The sequence below is a fragment of the Hypomesus nipponensis genome, chromosome 10 (genome assembly GCF_054491055.1).
Source record: "Hypomesus nipponensis isolate SF chromosome 10, ASM5449105v1, whole genome shotgun sequence".
Lineage (NCBI taxonomy): Eukaryota > Metazoa > Chordata > Actinopteri > Osmeriformes > Osmeridae > Hypomesus > Hypomesus nipponensis.
The window spans coordinates 4867396-4887936 of NC_140370.1; the positions used below are offsets into that span (position 1 = coordinate 4867396).

At 42.5% G+C, this 20541-nt stretch overlaps 3 protein-coding genes across 5 annotated transcripts; 1 reads left to right on the forward strand and 2 right to left on the reverse strand.

The window, feature by feature from the left end:
• Positions 1-7636: 7636 nt before the first annotated feature.
• snap47 (synaptosome associated protein 47) lies at positions 7637-15432 on the reverse strand. 3 transcript variants are annotated; one of them, XM_084707461.1, is made up of 6 exons: positions 15285-15422; positions 14527-15042; positions 13842-14344; positions 12848-12972; positions 8378-8572; positions 7637-8043 (listed from the first exon to the last, which is right to left on the reverse strand). In XM_084707461.1, exons 2-5 carry the CDS (start codon positions 15021-15023, stop codon positions 8426-8428), a joined length of 1272 nt encoding a protein of 423 aa, XP_084563587.1. In that variant the 5' UTR covers positions 15024-15042; positions 15285-15422; the 3' UTR covers positions 7637-8043; positions 8378-8425. The 3 variants fall into 3 exon arrangements, with proteins under 3 accessions (XP_084563587.1, XP_084563589.1, XP_084563588.1); XM_084707463.1 differs by lacking the exons at positions 7637-8043; positions 12848-12972 and having other exon boundaries at positions 8386-8572; positions 15285-15431; XM_084707462.1 differs by lacking the exons at positions 7637-8043; positions 8378-8572 and having other exon boundaries at positions 12964-13735; positions 15285-15432.
• Positions 15433-15577: 145 nt separating this feature from the next.
• On the forward strand, positions 15578-18074 carry jmjd4 (jumonji domain containing 4). Its single transcript, XM_084707460.1, has 6 exons — positions 15578-16100; positions 16221-16386; positions 16485-16610; positions 16846-17113; positions 17274-17420; positions 17637-18074. Exons 1-6 carry the CDS (start codon positions 15848-15850, stop codon positions 17970-17972), a joined length of 1296 nt encoding a protein of 431 aa, XP_084563586.1. The 5' UTR covers positions 15578-15847; the 3' UTR covers positions 17973-18074.
• A 150-nt stretch (positions 18075-18224) lies between these two features.
• Positions 18225-20482, reverse strand: iba57 (iron-sulfur cluster assembly factor IBA57). Its single transcript, XM_084707464.1, has 4 exons — positions 20372-20482; positions 19646-19933; positions 19013-19359; positions 18225-18906 (listed from the first exon to the last, which is right to left on the reverse strand). The coding sequence occupies exons 1-4, from the start codon at positions 20407-20409 to the stop codon at positions 18524-18526; spliced, it is 1056 nt and encodes a 351-aa protein (XP_084563590.1). The 5' UTR covers positions 20410-20482; the 3' UTR covers positions 18225-18523.
• Between the last annotated feature and the right edge of the window lie 59 nt (positions 20483-20541).

Here is a 20541-nt window from a genome sequence, read left to right on the forward strand (position 1 = left end):
AGAGTAATGGAGGTTTTGACTTGTGCTTATAATAAGAAAACCAGACAGTCTCGTTGCTGAGAACACTCATTTACAGCATCTATGCCTCCGAGTAGCTGTTATGTGGACTATAAAAAAGCAGTGTGTGTTCCATGATTTCCCCAAACCGACAGTTCTTATTACCTTCCTCCAGAGATCTCCAGGCAGACAATGTATCTGGAGCAGGTGTGCACACATTATAAAACCAACTCCAACATCACGGCATATGACTTAGCAAAACGACGATATGAAATAACTGTATTCAACACCTGGAAGAAATTATTATAATACAGCACACCGGGTATATGAAACTAAAAAATCACCCAAAGAGGGTAATAGGGGTCTTTGGCCATGAACAGAAATATTATGGCAAAAGGTTCCAGAACAGTTCAGGTGTCTTTGTTAGTTTGCCTGTAACAAAAGAGGTCATTTTCTGAAGGATGGTCCAAAATCCGGATTACAACAAGAAGTGGCATCCATCTTGGCCTGGTTATGATGTCATTATGATGAGGTGGTACATATAGACATCACCTAGATGTAGTGTTCTCTCAAACAGCCAATCAGCAATGTGTTAGTTGTCTCCTGAGACTATGGACAACATTGGGAGTAAGCACTTTAATGGTGCTGTAACCGATCTTACAAGCGCAAAATGTATTTTTCATATTCTCACAAAGGTCAGGCATGTCTCTCCAGAAAACAAATTGTGAGGACCAAACTAATAAATTCTCATTTTTATATCGTGAAATGTTAGACCCCAATAAATCAAGTTAAGAGACTAGTGACAATGGGTGTGGGCTAGTGACCCAGAAATACTCTAGGGTTTCACTTACTGAGGTTTTGTTTAAGTAAATTGAAACACTGTTTTAGATACGGGGTACTTATTTTTGAATGATGTGACCAAAACAAAGTTTGAAAATGAGTCATAGAAATTGATTCATTTAAACCACATCCAAACATAAAATATGTCTGTTTCATCAACGGTGGCCTGAGATGTCATCATACAATGGGCCTCATGAAGTATAATCTGCTGTTGGGATACAATTAAATTTGAATGAACTTTCTCTTCACATGATTGCCCACAAATTCAGCTGTCAGGTGCCATCAGGTGTGCCTGCACAATCCAGTCTGCCACAAGCAGAAACCATTATTGCTATGTGGTTAGCACCAGTCATTCCGTCAGATGGCTTCTGGACGTTGATTTTCCCAGGGTGTATTTGATCTGAACATATTCTCAAATAAATCAATTTAGCTCATGGACCTCTTTTGTTTAAACAGGGCCTTTGGATTGTTATTTTATCATTAAAATAATGTTTGGTATGCAGTCAAGATTAGTGTGTTTTTATAATTTAACCATGAGTTTTTTTTTTTTAAGTAGCGTGGAGAAAGTCATTGTAGACTACTGGTTTGAAAATACATAAGAGCTGAGCCCAAACTCTTACATTTGGACCATGATCCTGCATCATACATAGCTTGCTGTAAAATCCATCGCACCTGATGACTAGGATGATGCAACAATACAACTTAAGACCTATGGGACTGCTCTACAAATCTATTTTTAATGACTTGTTTGTGTTATAGACCATATACAGTCTTAAACCTTACCGTATGTGTTATAGTATGTTTTCATACAATGCAAGTCTTGATGGTATGGGCTAAACCTCAACCAAATAGTGGTGTGAGCCACCACCGTATCAGGAGAGGGATGTTTCATCCTGTTTCAGATGTGTAAGGAATATTTGATGATTTAGCCCTCTAATTTGGAGATTAAAGCTCACCACTAATGAGAGAACACCGCAGGAACTTTGACATAGAATATAGATCTCCCCGGTCCAGAAAACCACAGTGAAGGAAAACGAGCGAGGAGAGTGACGCACTTTGTCATATATATAGATGGGGTGATTCCACCTCTCTTTTACCAGAATGGAAAGAATGTCATGACAGATCCACCCTGTCGTGCGCACGGGGAGACACAACAAAAACAACTGTTACCACCTTCGCACAGAATGAAGAATATTCAGACCACTATGTCATCGTATATGCCTCCACTGCCATCATATACAGTACGGTGTTTATTCAACATCTCTGTCATACCACATTGCTGGTATAATTGAGGGTCATATTTGTGACATAATGCATTTTGCGTCAAAATAAACACCCAGAAAAGGTTGTTGCAGGCTGTGAAAACAGTGATGTCATATCCTTCTGCAATCTGCAAGCACTCAAATCCGACAGGAGATGATCTAATCAAAGGATCTCTTCTCATTAACAGCTACTACAAACACGGGGACAGGAAGCACCAATGGGAATAGTGGGGTGAGGGTAGCAGTGGGTCTCCGGCCACAAAACTGTCTTCAAACTACAGGTAGACTTCATCTTCAATTAAGTGGTCGATTCCAGGTCTGGATATACACAATGTATATGGTTGCTGTAGTAATTGAGGTTTACTGGTTCAGGTAACTTTAGGGTTTAGATTATCTGTCTTTTGAAACATAGCAGAACCACAAGAGAAACCAACTTGGCAGTTCAGTCAGCCTGATATGGTCAGAAGTTGCCTGAAATTGTTTTCGGATAAACTTGGACTCCTTAAAAGAGTGGAACGCAAATATTCAATGTTTCTGACTCTCAAAACATCGGTCTACCACAGGTGCAAGTTTTCCGTACCAATTAGCAAGTGCTCCACCCACAAATTTTCCATCAAAATAAACTGGGAACACATAAAAAATGCACATTAAAATGGGAGTGATTGTCTTTGATATTCAATGCTTTAATTGAAACCAGACCGCAGAATTACAGTGCTCTGTTTTGACGGCTCCATGGTTTCCATCAGTAAAGGGGATTCCTGATGATATCCTGAGGAATACTACATTTCCTTCAGAGGAAAACCAACCGACGTGGCACGTCATTGTTTTCCATTAGCTTCATGGTCAACAGGCATTATGCTTTTTTTCTCGATCTGTAATAGACACTGGGTCAAAGGTTCACACGACCTCCCTCTCCACCACTCACACATCTTTCACACAAGTTGAGTATCCACCTCACATATGGCAGTCCTGGGTGGACATCTGGTAATCTTTCTTTCAGCTTCTCCATAGCTCACCAAGCTATGGTCTGTGTGTATGTGTACTCAATCTTCTCCAATTACATAGTTGCTGGCTGTTCCCCTGAGGTTCCGTGGACAAACCATTTGGGATTGCGGAAGGGGTTTCCACAAAATAGGTGTTGTCCAAAAATTCCTCGCAGTTATGGAAATAAACCCACATACGGAGACATGGAGAGAATGGCTGACAGGGATTCAGAGAAAGACAAGGGTTGGAGAGAGAGAGAGACAGACAGGCAGACAGACAGAGAGTGACAAGATGTGCGTGTGTGTCCTTAGTTGCAACCGTGCCTGTTTGTGTCTCTGAATTCATGCGTGCATGTATTTATCCCACATAACCCATTCAATCTTGGTAATTTGAAATGGAAGCCATCTGTATAGCAGTCCTCCATTTTTCACATTGAGCAACTTGGTCAACAAGAACATTGAAATGTATGCTGTGTCACAATCTAATGGTGAATGATTGCACAGTGGGTCAGGAATATACAACCAAAGTCCCCAATTCGAAGCAAATGAAAACTGTCTTTTATAACCATGGCAAACCTACATGTAGGGGGAAGAGATAAGGTCAAATGATTGTAACAAGTGCATTTGAAATAATACAAATACAAAAAACTGTAAGTGTGTTTTGGAACTCTAACTACAAAGTGCCAGGAAACAAATCTACCTCAAGTTCAGAGAAGTCTTAATCCATCATTAATGAAGAGATGTTAGTAATTATTCTTTCCTTTTGTAGCTGTGAGCACTTGACACATCACAGCCAACAGTATAAGGCTGGCGGCTTCCTTTTGGAAGTTCTTAAAAGACCACGTCACAATGATTCCAGGCTGACCTTGTCGGTCCACACCCTCATTAAAGGCAATCCCCTTTGTCCTGGCACAGCTTGACTTTGTCAAACAAGCTCCCAACGTTCAGTTCCACAAACCTGCCTGTGGCCTTTTCTGACTCCTGGCTCTGATGTGTTCAGAAAAGTGCATCTGGACAATGAGTTCCCAGGTTGCACTGTTGAGGCTTGTGCTTACCATGCTGGCGGGGCGCCAGACGAGCTGCTGGCTGAGGAGCCTTTCCCAAGTCCCACCCAGACGCTGCGTGCGCCGTCATCCAGCTGAAATGTAAACTCAGAGTTCAGCTGTGTTTGTTATGGTTGCGCCGGCCCTCGGCGAACACACAACGTTGTCACAACGTAGCTCGAACAGCAGGGCAGGTATTTCAACAACAATGTGTTTGGTCAGCTGCAATTAGATCACCCTGTGGTGAAAACACAACATGGCAGGCATGATAATTAGGATTATTTTGCAGATACTTTTAGCAAGAGCTCGGATTTCCTTACACACCTGGACATTCAATACAGTACTTTAAGTAAAGTACCTTTAAGTATGTTGGTAAAATGTCTGAACTTGACTTCCTGTTGGACCGGGCCACACATTTCAAAAGGGGCTACTTAATTTGATGACAAAAGTTGTATACAACTCTATCCAGTAATCTCATTCAATGTACTATGGATAATCATTTGTTGATCCAGGGGAGTACTGACCTCCCACACTAATGGCTGTTTATCAAATCTCTGGACAAAATGAATAGCCAGACCCCTCAACTCTATCCTGAAATGACCCCAGCCTCAGTCTGACCAAGCTGAGAGACAGACATATCTTAAAACTTTATCAAACTTAGCCAAAGAACACTGCACCCTAGTGCAACAACCGCTGTGTCATTCGTTTTGTTCTAGTGTTTACTTGACAGTGCTCGGTTCATGAAACCACATTTTTTGATGTGCCGTAACTTTGTCCAGCCTGAAAAAGAACCTTATCTGAATTGTTGTTTGCACGTATCCATCGAAAAATGTGTATTTTTGGGCACAAACCCTGAGCCCACAGTTGGGGAGTGTGTCAGCGACTGGGCAAGGGGCAGAGCTGGGGGTCCAAGCAGTGTGGCATCACTGGGGTGGGTAATTTATTGTGGGAGCTAAGTGTTTCCATTTGCAGTGAGAGCCACTAAAAACAGTCTTACTGAAGGATTCTGGGGGGGCCCACTCGTAAAAGTACTGATGCGGTGTAAACTGGCTCCTGGCCTGACAACCTGTTTGGGGAGCTGTATAGATGAGATTTGAATGAATATATAATCCAGTCATCGCAAAAAAAAGAAGACTCCTCAAACTTGCCAAAGGTGCACTCCTAACCATTGTGTTTTTATTCGCACAAGAGGAGTGTGATGCATTTTTAGCAGAGGGTTTCCTGAAAGAAAACAGGTCCTTTTGGTGGATGTTTTCCATTGCCCTGCTCCATGTGCATTTCCACATGTGCAAAAAGAAAAGGAGAACAATTTTAATTTAAGATCATGCAGACATATGAAAACATTGATTCTATTTTGGACTGTCAGACTGGTGCACATTTGCAGTTTACTAGTTCAAGCGGTAATAAACCTGAATAAATGAGATATCTCTGTGGTGATGTGTTTAAGATGCTGGTCTCATATCTATCACATGAGGACCTAAAACCTCAAAGTAGGATCCCTGGAAAAAGAGACGTGTTCAATTCAATTAATTAAAGGTCTTATACGTCACCTCAAAAAGCAACTCACTGCTGCCCTCTATTGATAGCTATCCTTCCTCCCCACTAGGGGACAAAACGCTAACATACAGAAGACCTTATACCACTCAACCACTAATTCATTCAACCTGAAAGATAACAGGCGACGCTTACTCTGGCACTCCCACTGGCAGAGATGAGAAGCCGCTCAGAACGAAAGCAACCCAAAAATCGAAAGAGATCCAAGTCCTGAAGGAACAATTATACAAGCACAAGGAGCGTGTTTTAATATTGTTTCTAAAGATCTGGTTGGAACAAAACAGAAGAGTCTTTCAACAGAATGAAAGAAACCCATCCTCTCCTATCAACGTCCACTGTACCACCCTCTGGACGGGGAAAGTCAGTAAATACAAAGCACGTCATACACATCTTCCTTGTGTGAAGTGGATCCGGGCCCCCTCGTTGGACTCATGCTCCTTCCAGGAACGTTTTCCTCCAAGCTCTAACATTAACCAACAGGCCTGATTTCCTGAAACTGGAGACTCCCTCTGCAAAGGGAAACAGCGCAACACCTGCACTGGCCAGCAGCCGGCCAGAACATGAGTCAAGAGTCCAACCACTACAGTCAGACACAAACTAACAGCGCTCCGAGGTGAAAATGTGTGTTTGTATGATTTCAAATTAGAGACCAGAATGTTGGTCCAAAAAGATCAACATCGGGGCAATATTATTTGGACAACTGTTCATGAATAAATCAGTTAATCAGCCCGGCTAAAAACCATATTGTTTACATTACATTTACAAAGTCCAGCACATTTACAACAAATTGGCTTGTATGTACTTTTAGGCACAAAGCTGTAAAACAAAAAGGTCATTTCCTAAAAACAAATAAAGCATATTTAGTCATGTTTTTCCCCTTCAGTTGAAAGAAAAAAAACACACAATGTCCCTGATAGGAGAATCACTTTTATTTTGTATATCCCATGGCTCCTTATTTTGGGGCGGAGAGGAACCCAGAAATGCCCTTGCAGAATCCCACAGAAGACAAGCAGCTCTTTCCCAGCACTGCTGATTGATCGGTCATCAACAGAGACACGCGTCTAGCAGGGCCGGACCACGGGACTGTCACGTAAACAGACTTGGAAGTCAAGGCCAGCACAATCCCTGATGTCTCCATACCATCCGCTAGGAAGGCAAAGCCGGATCTCATGCATCTGTGGTCAGACAAGACCGCCACCACTTCCTCGTATTGCAAGGCTGCTCCGAAACCACGCCAGTGTGTTCACTTTCCCTCAGGATTTTTTCGTTTTTTTTTTTTTTTTAAAGGGGTTGGAATTCACATAACCATGTGGTACGCTTCTGGAGTTTGGAACTTCCAGAATCTGACTGTTTATCACCGAAATCAACAAAAATAAATGGTTCACAGTGAAAACACATTTTGATAATTTGGGATGTTGCCGTGTTTTTGTCACATAATGGTCATGAGTCAAGCTTTGTGAGTTTGTCGTCTTAATTAGAGGATAAACAGAAGTAATAAGAACCTAATATCCGGGATGAAGATAGTTGGGAACTACTCACAACCTCTTTAACAGGAGTTCCTTAGTATAATTTGCTTGCCAAATTGAATGAATCTGAGCAGTTGGCTCCTGGTGGTCCCCCACTCGTGACAGGGATGGCGTGCAGATGCCAATTTCCTGGTGCCAACAGGATGTTATAATAACAGGCCTGGTCACAAACGAACCTGCTTCCATTCAGTGGGACTCACAGCAGTTGAAAGAGTAAACAGCTTCCACTTCCATTTTGTTATGACATTCTCCATGCCAATTTGAGTTGCCAGCTTTCCCTTGTGCTCTAGTCATTATCATGCTTCTCGTATCAAAGCATGTCTGCTACAAAGAAAGATAGAACCAGTGCCTTTAATCACAAAGCCATAGTAATAATGCTCAAATCAGATTATGTAATGTAGTCTTTACAATAAACAAAGGAAAGGAATGAAAACAGTTAATAATTTATTTATTTGGGGGTTAAATATATAGGTGTTCATTACAAGTTTACGATGACCGCAGACAAGAAAAAGATTCCAGAATTGCAAAAGAAAAAAAAATGCTATTCAGTTATATACAGATACGATTATACAGACTTTTATTAAGAGTTGGGGAATCTGATCCATAGTGATTTGCTCCCTGCCTCCCCAATCATGTCACGTGGAAATAAAGTACCGTACAAGTTTTACACAGCTTTCTGTGGCAAAGGAGGATTATGTATTTCCCCAGCAAGCAAAGATTATAATGCAACACACACACTTGATGGGTACAACTCACCAGCAATATGTCCAGCAATATGGAAACATGCAACACTCAAGTCTTTAAACCACATGTGGGGAGGCTAGCTTGACAGCAGCAACTGAAAAACAAACAAACAAACATCTGTTAACAGAGAGATTCCTGGGAGAGATGGAAGCAAAACACCAGACCATAACTCATCCAGCCTCTTCCAGAGACACTTATGGTATCATGTTATGTCCCTTTGGATCTATCAATCAGTTATTTGCAGAACACGGAACGCACAGAGAATGAATGAGTGAGTTTCTTGGTGCAAATGCCATCTAGTGGACTTGCAAGTAATCACTGGTTTGAGAAAAGCCCGTTCTTTCATCTGGTTGCTTCATGACAAAGAAAAACACTTTCTCCCCCATCACCGTACCTCAATGTGTAAAACTTGTTGTGAGGTCACTTACGGGGTTTCTTTTCTGTGACTGTGCGGCCTGGTTCAGGTGAGTGTGGAGCTAGAGCAGCTTCTTCATACGGCTGGTGTGTTTGTCAATGTGCATAGTGGCCTTGTCTGTCGAGTCGGTCAGAACGTCCAAGGCCTCGTCCTGCCTCTCCAACTCTGTCTCAGCCTCCAGCGCCAGGTTCTTCAGCTGCATCAGCATCTGGGGCGCGCACACACACACACACACACACCATTAGACAGAGCAAGGAAATATTACAGCAGGCCAGACAGACAACCAAAAAGGCAACAAAGGTTACTATTTTCAGTGCATAGGTGGGTAGCGTGGCTGTGCAACTCTTTGGCTCTTGTATGTTTCGGAAAAGGGGTGAGTGAGTATTTTGACTCCCCTACTCAGGCTGAAAGAGAAAGGATTTACAACAACACACAGCAAATGGCAGCACCCACACACCGTATGACACTGTCATTGCTCCAGTACACCTACAGGAGGCTTAATTACAACCCCCATATTCCAAAAAAGTTGGGACGCTGTGCAATATGTAAATGAACAGAATGCAATGATTTGCAAACCTCAGAAACTCATGTCATTCACAATAGATAATTGAAAACATTTCAAATGTTTAAACTTAGTAAAGGTACAATTTTATGGGAAAAATAAGGTAATTTTGGAATTTGATTGACGGAAGTCTCAAAAAAGTTAATAAAAGGCTGAAAAAGTATTACAAAAAATAAACAGCTGGAGGAACATTTGCAACTAACTAGGTTAATTGCAAACAGGTCAGTAACATGATTAGGTATAAAAAGAGTATCTTAGAGAGTCTCTCAGAAGAAAAGATGAGCAGAGGTTCACCAATCTGTAAAAACCACATATTGTGGAACCATTTCAGAATAATGTTCCTCAACGTAAAATTGTGAAGACTTATGTGAATATATCTCATCATCTACAGTACATAATATTATAAAATAATTCAGAGAATCTGGAGAAATCTCTCATGTAAGCGACAAGGGAGAAAATTAATTCTGCATGCCTGGGATCTGCATGCCTGTGATCTTCAGGCACTGCATACAAAACAGTATGATTCTGTAATGGAAATCATTGCATGGACTCAGAAACACCTCCACAACTCATTGTCTGTGAACACACGTTGCTGTGCCATCCACAAATGCAGGTTAAAGCTCGATCATGCAAAGAAGAAGCCATATGTCAACATGTACGGCTAAAGCTCATTTAAAATGGACTGAGGTCAAGTGTGAAAATTGGTCAGACGAATTTAAATTTGGAAACCATGAAACTGCATCCTCTAGACTAGAGGAGAGGGACTATCTGGCTTGTTGTCAGCGTTCAGTTCAAAAGCCTACATTTCCAATGGTATGGGGGTGCTTTCATGCTTTTTAAAATGGGCAACTTGCACATCTGGAAAGGCATCATCAATGCTGAAAGGCATATACAGGTTTTAGACCAACATTTGCCTGCATCCAGGCAACATGGAGCTTCATGTTTTGTCTGTCTGCAATATTTTTGGGGCTATCTCGTTGTTTACGATCATTGACCTATGCACTTTTTGTAAAGCTCTCTCTTGGAAGTCGCTTTGGATAAAAGCGTCTGCTACATGAATAAATGCAATGTCTTTTTTCAGAGAAGGCCTTGCATATTTCAGGAAGACAATGTTAAACCACACCCTGCATCTGTTACAACTGCATGGCTTCATAATAGAAGAGTCCGTGCTGAACTGGCCTAACTGCAGTCCTGACTTTTCACCAGTTAAAGACATTTGGTGGATCATGAAACAAAAAATATGACAACTCCAGCAACTGGTCTCCTCAGTAACCAGACATATACAGACTGTTGTTAGAAGAAGAGGGCATGCTACACAGCGGTAAACATGGCCTTTTCCCAACTTTGATACTTGTTGCTGCCATCAAATTCTAAATTACCATTTTTTTTCTTAAAGGTCCCATGGCATGCTGTTTTAGCTTTTATATATGCCTTAGTGGTCCCCTAATACTGTATCTGAAGTCTCTTTCCCAAAATTCAGCCGTGGTGCAGAATTACAGCCACTACGAGCAGTCCCACAATGAGCTTTCCTCAGGACGTGCCGTTTCTGTGTCTGTAGCTTTAAATGCTATGAGGAGGAGAGAGGTGGGGCTAACTGCCATGCTTCGGTCATTTGCAAGCCATGATGTCTTTCAAGGAAAAAACGATATCGCACTTGCACGGTTGTAGTTCATCTTCTCATTGGCGGGCCAGGTTCTCTGGGCGGGCAAAGCAGAGAAAGGGGAGGTAACCTTTCCTCTTATGACGACATAAGAGGAACATTTTCAAATCGGAGCGTTTGAGCTTTCATTTTCTCAAAGGTGGAGAATACCCAGGGCTTGGTTTAAGTTAAAGTACACCCATCAAAATGTCTAGCCACTGGGGGACCAAAGGCAGCCTAGGGGAACTCATATTAAATGTTAAATACTGTAACTTCCTAAAGTGAAATGATCATGTCGTGGGAACTTAAATTGTACATTTCATCAGTTTAAACATTTGATTAATTTTCTATGCTCAATAGTGAATAACATACGGGTTTATGAGATTTGCAAATCATTGCATTCTTTTTTGGAGTTGGGGTTGTATATAAAGTGCATGGTCAGGAGAGGTCTCTGCTAGCCGCCTGAGGTCATCAATAGCTCACAGTCAATGGCATTTGTTATTTTAACTTTCCGTGTGTTCAGGGAATTCTGCAACTCCATATCCACGCTCCAACAACTGTGTATGTTATGGTCGATGGAACAACTTAAATAAACTACGATGTGCCAAGCACAACCTAATAAACACTCACTCCAAACCCCACCACCGTGGTCTCTAAACTAATATTATGTTATCCTACACATGCACACACACACACAACCACTGACATTATGTCAGTTCTAAACGTGGACATAACAGAACACAGGAACTGGTCCAGACAGTCGTGAGCAAACAGATAGTATTTCTCTGCACACCAAACGGCAAATGCATTCACTTAAGTTGGATGATTCTCTGATGTAGGTCTGAGATGGAGGGGAAGAACTTTGCCGACCCAAAAGACGCTGTGTATCTATCGCTTGACGAGGAGCAAAGGCTACTTCGTTACGAAATTTTTATAAAACCGCTGTACCATAATAAAATGAAAAAAATGAATACATTTTTCAAATTATCGCACTGCAATATAGTTGTTAATCACTGATTTTAGAAAGGAGAACAGAGACAAGAAAGACATGGAAATTCACTCCACTACCCATGGACTGAGAATATTCAACTTTAACCTAAACAATGAATCAACTTATAATCTGCAATTTAATGTTTGAGACAAAGGGGCCTATTTGCTATGGCACTTCACAGAGTTTTACGCCGACAGTGAGTCCCATGTGAACTCAGTACAGGTAAGGACAGGAAATACTTCGAGTGGGGTGCGTTCAAAATTATTCAAAACTATATAGCCAAAATTGTTAGCCTTTGAAGTTCAAAGAACTTTTATAACTTATCAGTGCAAAGTAACAAGCCAAAGATAAAGACACAATACACAAGTGCCATTGTGTAATTGACCCACATGCCACAGCCATGATAAATGTGTTTAATTAATGATTATTGAGACAAAAAGATAAGAGAATTCCATCAAATCATACTGGAATTGTCCTGAAGTGGTAAATAATCATTAACTAGTAATACCTTCAGTGCTTCACACATTTACAGTTAACAAAAGCCCCATTCAAGCTTTCCTCAAATGCCCTAGAAAGATCCTTTAATATACAGTAGTTCAAAGTGTGGTTTCCCCTAGCATGAGGCCAAACTCATTACTGTATCTACAGCGGCTAATTCAAGCTACAGATTACATTGAAATGGTTCACCAGCCAATCGCATACAGACCCACATAAACACATAATAAGGATGATAACATACAGTTCACCCACTTGTGCAAGCGATCGTATGTGTTAAATGAGAAATAATCGACTGCGTTTGCGTCACGTCACTGTTTACGTCTTGCGACCATAGACCATGCAGCTCACCCTGTAGAGAGGCTTTGAATGGAAAGACTTTATACAGTCAGTCAGTCTGACCAAAGACGTCTGACCAACTAACTAGTCATGTCTCGCTCCCTCTCTTAACCCAAAGGGACGTTGGCTTGTGGTCTCACAAACATTTAAAATATAACAAATAAAAAATTAAAATCATTACTCTGAATCTTGGTCTGGAATGGAAATAGGACTCAGCCTCCCTCCATTTTCATGGTTGGACTAGTTATGCTTGTTCCTCAAAACACGTCATAATGGTTTTCCATGGTGTGTAATACTCACCAGTAAGCCATGTGTTCTCCAATACACAAAAACAGGTAACTAAAAAAGGTACAAACACAGAATTTGGAGGAAAAAGAATAAGCCGCCAAACAGGTTTTGTCTCGGTAGAGTTGGGTCACTCAGCCCTGAGGGGGAGAGCGTGAGTAGCCTTGCTGACCTGCCGGAGCTCCTGGGCCTCTGCCTGGGACACAGCTGGCTGGAGGAGCTGGACCTGCACCTGGGACAGCTCCCCTGTGGGAACCTCCAGCGTAACCTCCGTCTCCTGGCACTGCTGGAGAGGGGCTGGGGCAGGGGCACAAAGAACACACACGCTGCAGGAGAGCTTCCTGGAAAGGAGAACGCTCTCAGCGGAGCCTATACCGCATATTCCAGGTTACCGCACAAATTCACAGATGAACAACACACAGGGCTTTCATGACAATACAGTAATTATCCGAATCATGCACTTCTATATAGTGGGATGAGTCAGAACAGAAACAATACAAAATCAAATAAACATTTGTGAAACTGCAGATTGTATTTGTGGACTGAATCTATACATAACTAAACTGAATCACTAAACACTACAATATTCTATATTATATGGGTTACCATGCCAAAAAGATGGATCTTTACTGCCACTTGGTGGTTAAAGTGAGAATATGCAACACATGCAAAGACAGACTAAGAGACTTTAAGAAATAGAACAGGCGATTTAAGCTAATGCCAAATTCCACCAGACAAATGGCTATTACGGAGGGGAATTCTAAACACCCTAGTGCACGCGCACAACGCGCACTAGCGCACACGCACAACAGAACCTACAACGCTCACCCAGGCAAGCACCAGAGAGACACCTAATTCCACTCTCCAAACAAACACAGAATGGCACATTATATACTGTTGAAGGGCATGATGGGATGGCTGTTGATAACTGGAACCAGGTAAACCGGATTATGGAGGGGAGGAGTCATTCATAAGTGTTGATCTGGCCATAGCAAGATGATTTGTGCCACCTGTGGGGAATTGTCAGACTGCACAGCAGCAAACACACACACAAAGAACACTTCCACAGAACAGAGAATACAAACAACATGGAACACCATAGTCACTTAGACTGGGGGTTGTAACAAGCCTACTGTACAATACTTAAATCTATCATGCTAACAAACCTGCATTCCACACTGAACTCTCTGGGTCACATGGGGTCGTGGCTGGGGTGGTGTTGAAAGTGGAGTATTCACGGGTGAACTCCACCTTCTTTTTGTACTGCATCTCAAGCACTGACAGAGCCTCCGGCATCTTGGCAGAGAGGAGCCGGTAGCAGATATCCGGCTTCCCGATGAAACGCTGTCGGACGCTGATCTCGTAAGGGTTGTGCACGCGGATGTCGTCCACCTCGTTCCTCTCAAAGCGGTGCAGGAGCTGCTGGTTTGTGTCATGCACCTCCAGAGACGAAACCAGCACCATCAGGCAGCCAGGCTTTAGATCCGAGTCACCGCCTTTGGACACCACGGCTGGGATGCTGGTGATGACCTTCTGCTTGCCAGCTCCCTTCCCAGCAGCAGCAGCAGCAGCCCCTCTGGCGGCATGCTCAGCCTTAGCCTCCTGGTGGGCCCTCCAGGGGAGCTTACCAAACGGCCACCAGGCCGGAGACTCCAGCTCAGACAGGAGCCTGTGTGACAGGAGACGGACGAGACGAGCAATTATGAAACAGGTTTGGTTCCCACAATGAAGGGGGTGTTTGGATAGCTTTTACTGTACACCTTCAGAGGTCGATCTGAAAGGTGCTCAGAGGGCTATGGATGCTTTAAATTCAAACACAGGATAAATGTGATATGATATGACAATGGTTACTTGTCTGCCACGCCCAAATCCAAGTCGATCTTGTCCAGCCCCTGCATCATGTTGTCAAACTGCTGTCCCTGGTGGTGCAGGACTGTGCCAGTGTCCTCCAGCCTTCTCTGAGACCCCACCACCAGGTTGATGAGCTCCCTGCCCTTGCTGGGTTGAGCCTCTGCCCCTTGAACCTCCGAGGTGGGGGACAGCAAGCGCTCCCTCCAAAAGTGCTCCACGACATTAAACACCACCACCCTGTTAGGTCGAAGTGAGCCGAACCAGTGTTTCACGTTGCCCTGCTCCAGTACAGTGAGGGTGCTGAAGATGAAGCTGGAGGACTCCATTTTGATCTCCATAATCCGGGAGAGACGGAAGCTGGACAAGGTCTCCTTGCTCTGGTCAGAAGTGAAGCGTAGCATGGTGCGGGTGAGCGAGAGAGTGCCATTCTCCCAGCGCTTCTCACTGTTGATGTAGTAAGAACCTGGCCAGCTGTGGATGGGGATGTCCCGGCTCATCTTAGATGCAGATGAACACCTGGGAGAGATGAACATATGAAATAAGAAGATAAATCACATAGACTTCACTCGGTTGTCAGGTTATTTAAAAGTGATGCTGCAATATATTTTTGCTAGTCCCACCAAGTGTTCCGTCTGAAATTAACTTCAGGTGTACAATTAACTGTGTTCAGATCACTAGCTATATTTATAACAGGATATAGTGCTAGCTAGCTTGCTAAGCTTAGCAAAGTCACTATTACGCATTCAGATTTGTCTAACCTTCCACGGTAGCACAGATTCCTTCCAATTCTACCACAGTGTAGTTCCGTTGGGTGTTAATGTATCTAGACTTGGTTCAGTGTATGTAATGTCTGGAGCAATATTAGCTTGAATTTGTTTATGTCAGAAAGGGGGATCACGTGATATCGATGCAGTACAGTCGTATTTACAGTCCGCCTGAGCAACTGCAACTGATTTTTGCTGTTTAAAACTTCAGAGGCCTACATCTCACGCTAAAAGAAACAAAATATTATTTTCAAACGCTTATTTCAATACATGTAGAATATTTGATATACAGAACGTGGAAAAGAATACACCATAATTCGGTGCAACATTTAATATCTTCCCCCTTCAAGGCTGCTCTCTGGTCGCTGAAGAAGCCTCCTGATCGATTTCGTACAAACCTGCTTTTTTTTATATTTAGGCTTAGCAAATCAAATGTAGCATACTGGTTTTAACGGTGAAGTATGTCGTGCAAAGCCACACATTGTCATTATGCAGATAGCTAGCTAGCTAGCTAGCTATATATTATCTGTAATCAGTGGACAATTAATTTGTTTACAATGGACAGGGAGTGCTATCACAACTGCTGTAGCCTTGTTAAAATACCAAGGCAATCATATGAGCAATTTTGGTCAGCGCACTTCGTTGACTATATCGAAAAGGAGATAAGCTATTCAAAATTCTTTAAAAAGTACCTGCTTCCCAACCACCCCTGTATGTTTTCGAGAAGATTTACCGAGGATTGGAAGTGTAGAAAGCAATGGGTTACTGAAGAAGGAAAGCCCAATTTCCAGAAATTGTTGCAAGAATTCGGTAACTATAAACTGTATCGAATGCATAAGACATCTAAGATGTCAAACTATCTTTTTTTTTTATTATTATTCAGTGCATGCCACATTTCTGTACCATACATCTACTTTGTCATTTTTGCAGATGAGACTCCAGTCCCTGTTGCAAACTGCAATGCAAAAGAATACAATGCAAACCCTAAACAAATAATGCCTTTCAAAGAATTTATACACTACTGGAAAGAATACATCCAGAATGGACACTCATCACCCAAAGGGTGTCTGTATCTCAAAGACTGGCACATGTCACGGTATGAGTTTAATATTATTGATCTTGGGTCTTGTTGTAAGCAGAACTACAATTAAGGGTGAAGTACAGGTGTCATATTGATGATTTTTTTTGCCACAGGGATTTTCCTGAACACAGTGCCTACACTACTCCAGTGTTCTTTTCTTCTGACTGGCTCAATGAATATTGGGATACAATGGAGGTTGACGACTATCGTTTTGTCTACATGGGACCTAAAGGCTCATGGTATTGTATCAACACTACAACATTTTCAAATGAATAAGCAAACACATAAGTTATCTTCTCTTTGCTTCCCCGGAGCCTACTGTTATAAATATTGTTAATATTGCAAATGTATGCAGTATGGGGGTTATTCTACCCGGCCAAATGGGGGTCACCAGTCATGCTAATCAAATTTTCTCTACAGTATGGGTTTAGTATAACACCTTATAACCATTGTCCATAATTCTGTTGTTAACAGGACCCCGTTCCATGCTGATGTGTTCCGCTCCTATAGCTGGTCAGCTAACATCTGCGGCAGAAAGAAATGGCTGCTCTATCCCCCAGGCCAGGAGGACTTCCTGAGAGACAGCCACGGCAACCTAGCTTATGATGTCACTGCACCCGAGCTTCAGGACAAAGGGTTGTTTCCGCACTACGACGAGGCCTGTCAACCCCTGGAGATCATTCAGGAAGCAGGAGAAATCATATTCGTGCCCAGTGGTTGGCACCATCAGGTTTACAATTTGGTAAGAAAGATTGGTCCACTCAACAGGATGTTCACTGCTACAAGTTGTAATCTTGGCTTGCATACGTTTTAACTGATTAAATGCTTCAAAATGATTACTGTGATGATTGCAGCTGGATTACAAAATAAGACATGTTTACACTTTCCTCTCCCCTATACAGGAGGACACGATCTCTATGAATCATAATTGGCTGAATGGATGCAATGTGGACATCATGTGGCAGTTCCTTCAGAATGAGCTGTCTGCTGTCCAGAGGGAGATAGAGGAATGGAGGAACACCATGGACTCATGGCATCAGCACTGCCAGGTACAAGATATGAATATCAGACCATTCATTGGCACTGACCACTGTATGAACTGTACACTTCTACTCCTCGATTATCTGCTGTTCATAGTAAATGTATGTCCCTTATCCCTTTGGATAAAACTGTTTGCTAAATGAATATGTGTTACTTACTTTTCTCATGTTGCTTGTTTACACGGACTACAGCTCATACGAAATATAAAACGTGTTTGTTTCCAGGTCATCATGAAGTCTTGCTCTGGTATTGACTATGGAGAGTTTGCCTCCTTCCTGAAGGTCATTGCAGACAACCGTTTATCCTTCTTGACCTCCTCCTCCGGACATTCCTCCAACAGTTACCCTCGCCACCTTTCAGAGACCCTCACCACCTTGGGCCCTCACCATGCTGCCTTTGACCTGCAGAGGGTGGCTCATATTCTTGAGTGCATGCTCTGTAATGAGGATTTCAAGAGACTTGACTACTCAACTCTGAGCTCCCAACCAGAGAGCCTACTGCAGCAAATTAGAGAGACCATTCACTCCACAAGAGGGCAGCATCTCCCTTACCAGGAGTAGGTTACTTTCAACTATTCCCTTTACATCAATTTGGACCATTTTCTGTTAGGTCTAAGATATATGAGAAAGTTCAGGTCTTGAATAAAACGTGTCAGAAATTGATGAATTTTTGTATGTTGTGAAAAAAATGTATGTACTACCCATGTAAATATGTATGAAATTAGTATTAAGTCTGGTAGATATTTTTGTAAATAGATTACCGTAAATGTATAGCATTTGTACTAGAACTCAATCCGGTTTACTCCACTGATCTCACTTTGACTTTCTACTTTACCACATATTTATTACAGCAAAGTCATTTAAATAAAAATAACGCAACAATAGTGTGACCAGATGCTGTTGTGAAACAGCAAGGTGACGCATTCAGATAACCCGTGTATAACAATATTATAACTGCAAACACAGCAAAAGTAACAATTCACACATGTAGCACAATACTCTGTAGTTTGAGTTCAACTGAAATAAAGACTACACAGTGCAATGGACCCTATGCATTCGATATGACATGTAAAAAAAAAAAAAGTTTGGCAACCAAGACCATACCTCTTTCCCTATTTCATTTTGGAGTCATTAGGCCACCAATCAGGCACAGACGCCTCTAAAGTCACGGCCGTGTCCTTAAGAGTTAGTGGCTCTTTGGCATGAGCCAGGCGGATTAGACTGAGGCCCAGCTGTCCAACCCCTGCCCTGTGTTTCCCAGCCGGTTTTCCTGACTGCGTCTGTAGTGGCGCTCCCTCCTCCAGGCCTTCTGCTGGTGCCGACAGGCGCACCGGCATCAGGCGCTTCCGCACCACCCCCGTGTGATGAGTCCTGGCTGTTAGCTCCTGGCCAATGTAGCAACCCTTACTGAAGCTGATGCCCTGCATGTACACCAGGTTGGACTCCAACGGCAGGGCCACCCCCAGAGGTAGGTCCTTCACTCCCTCTGGAAGCCCTACGTCAGTAATGGCAAGAAGCAATGAGATTAGCATTTGGCCTCATGTAAGACAAAGTAAATAATATTATTTGTACATATTAAGTACATATTGTCTTGGCCCTACCTATTGCATAGCGATGTTTGTGGTACTCCTCCGAGTCACCCAGCTGACATGATGGAATAAGATCCAAAGGATTCACTTTACTGTCTGCCACCAACCTCCAGCCCATTGCAGCATTTCTTGGATCTGCTTCACATACAAGAGCCTGTTCAGTGGGCGTGATGTTGGGGATCTCTTGACAGCCTGCAACCTTATCCCTAGGAAGAACTGCCCATACCGTCAGCTCTGGGCAAGGTTTGATGTTCACTTTCCGGCGAAGTTTGTATAACTTCAAATGTTTCAAAACGGAGTCCTTGACGGTACTGTCACACTCAAGCAAAATACTACACCCAACTTCGGCATCTTTTAATCTGAAAGAAATTAGGAATGAGGCCATATTTAGACTAAAATGTACTTGTCTTGTTCTATATATATATATTCACTACAACTGTGCCATGTTGAACCATGAGTAAACTATACAGGCATCTATTGCTAACAGCTGGTTACCGTCAATGTGCAACAGGAGATAGCAGGGCCTACACACCCACGACTTACTTTTGGTAAACAAGTAGGTCTACTGTTTCAAGGCCGATAAGTGACAACTTCAGGAACATTCAATACATGGGCTGACTAAAACTAGTTAAGAGCTGGTAGTACCTGTACATGATTATGTCAAAGAGTGTCCTTCCTTGAACGTTCAGCATATGTGCATACATGGCTCTATGGTTAGGTTCTTCAAAGAGCTCCATGTCATTGGTTACAATTCCTTGAAGATATGCCCGTGTGTCTTGCCCTTGGATGTTCAGCAAGGTCCTGTGCTTCAGGTTGTAACATACATACTTTCCCAGTGCACTCCTGCCTGCGTCTTGGCAATATTTCTTCTTGACGTTGATTCCACCTGCGTTCCAAGAACTTATATTCAGCGACAGATGCCGCCCGGTATAACTATAAGACAGACGAAATACAACATTTGAAAGGACCGCAGTTCTGGCAAAACGAATACCTAAGCTAGACATTTTGATAAACAAGTCAAATTTGCCCAAAGCATAAACCGTTAAGTGCCTGTTACGGTATGCTAAGTAAAGCTACGAGGGTCAGGACTTTGACGTGTTTAGAAGGTACACCATTTTGACTACCACAATGCACTGCAAGTGACGACACAATCACAGCTCATGATGCTGGTGTGGGCGACTCAAAGATATGGAGTCACATTCTCGTCCAAAGCAATGGTCCAAATTGGACCATAGCCTACAGGATCGGTACATCCATACCAGCCTTATTTGATCAATCAAAAGAGAAAGCAAGTTGTCACACTAAAGAAAGGTCGGCCATACTTTTATTTTGAAATTAAAAAGGAAACTCCAAAAAATACACTTTCCCTACCCAGCTTCGGGAAAGCTTGTTACAAGACTGACAGCCATCTCCACGTTTTTTAGCGCAACCAAAATGGAAATAATTGAACGTATACATGTTAATGTATATTCATAACAGAGATTTTGAACGTTTATACATCAAATTTCAAATTGTCGTGAAATTGTGCAAATGTAGGCCTA

Coding starts and splice junctions, on each gene's coding strand:
- snap47 (XM_084707461.1), bottom strand. CDS start 15,023: ATGAGCCGGGACATCCCCATCCACAGCTGGCCAGGTTCTTACTACATC. Junction 14,345..14,526: donor GATTTGGGCGTGGCAGACAA/GTAACCATTGTC, acceptor CCTGTCACACAG/GCTCCTGTCTGAGCTGGAGT. Junction 12,973..13,841: donor GAGTTCAGTGTGGAATGCAG/GTTTGTTAGCAT, acceptor CCCCTGCCCCAG/CCCCTCTCCAGCAGTGCCAG.
- jmjd4 (XM_084707460.1), top strand. CDS start 15,848: ATGGACAGGGAGTGCTATCACAACTGCTGTAGCCTTGTTAAAATACCA. Junction 16,101..16,220: donor GAAATTGTTGCAAGAATTCG/GTAACTATAAAC, acceptor TCATTTTTGCAG/ATGAGACTCCAGTCCCTGTT. Junction 16,387..16,484: donor AAAGACTGGCACATGTCACG/GTATGAGTTTAA, acceptor TTTTTGCCACAG/GGATTTTCCTGAACACAGTG.
- iba57 (XM_084707464.1), bottom strand. CDS start 20,409: ATGGCTGTCAGTCTTGTAACAAGCTTTCCCGAAGCTGG. Junction 19,934..20,371: donor ACAAGCTTTCCCGAAGCTGG/GTAGGGAAAGTG, acceptor TCTGTCTTATAG/TTATACCGGGCGGCATCTGT. Junction 19,360..19,645: donor TTTGACATAATCATGTACAG/GTACTACCAGCT, acceptor AATTTCTTTCAG/ATTAAAAGATGCCGAAGTTG.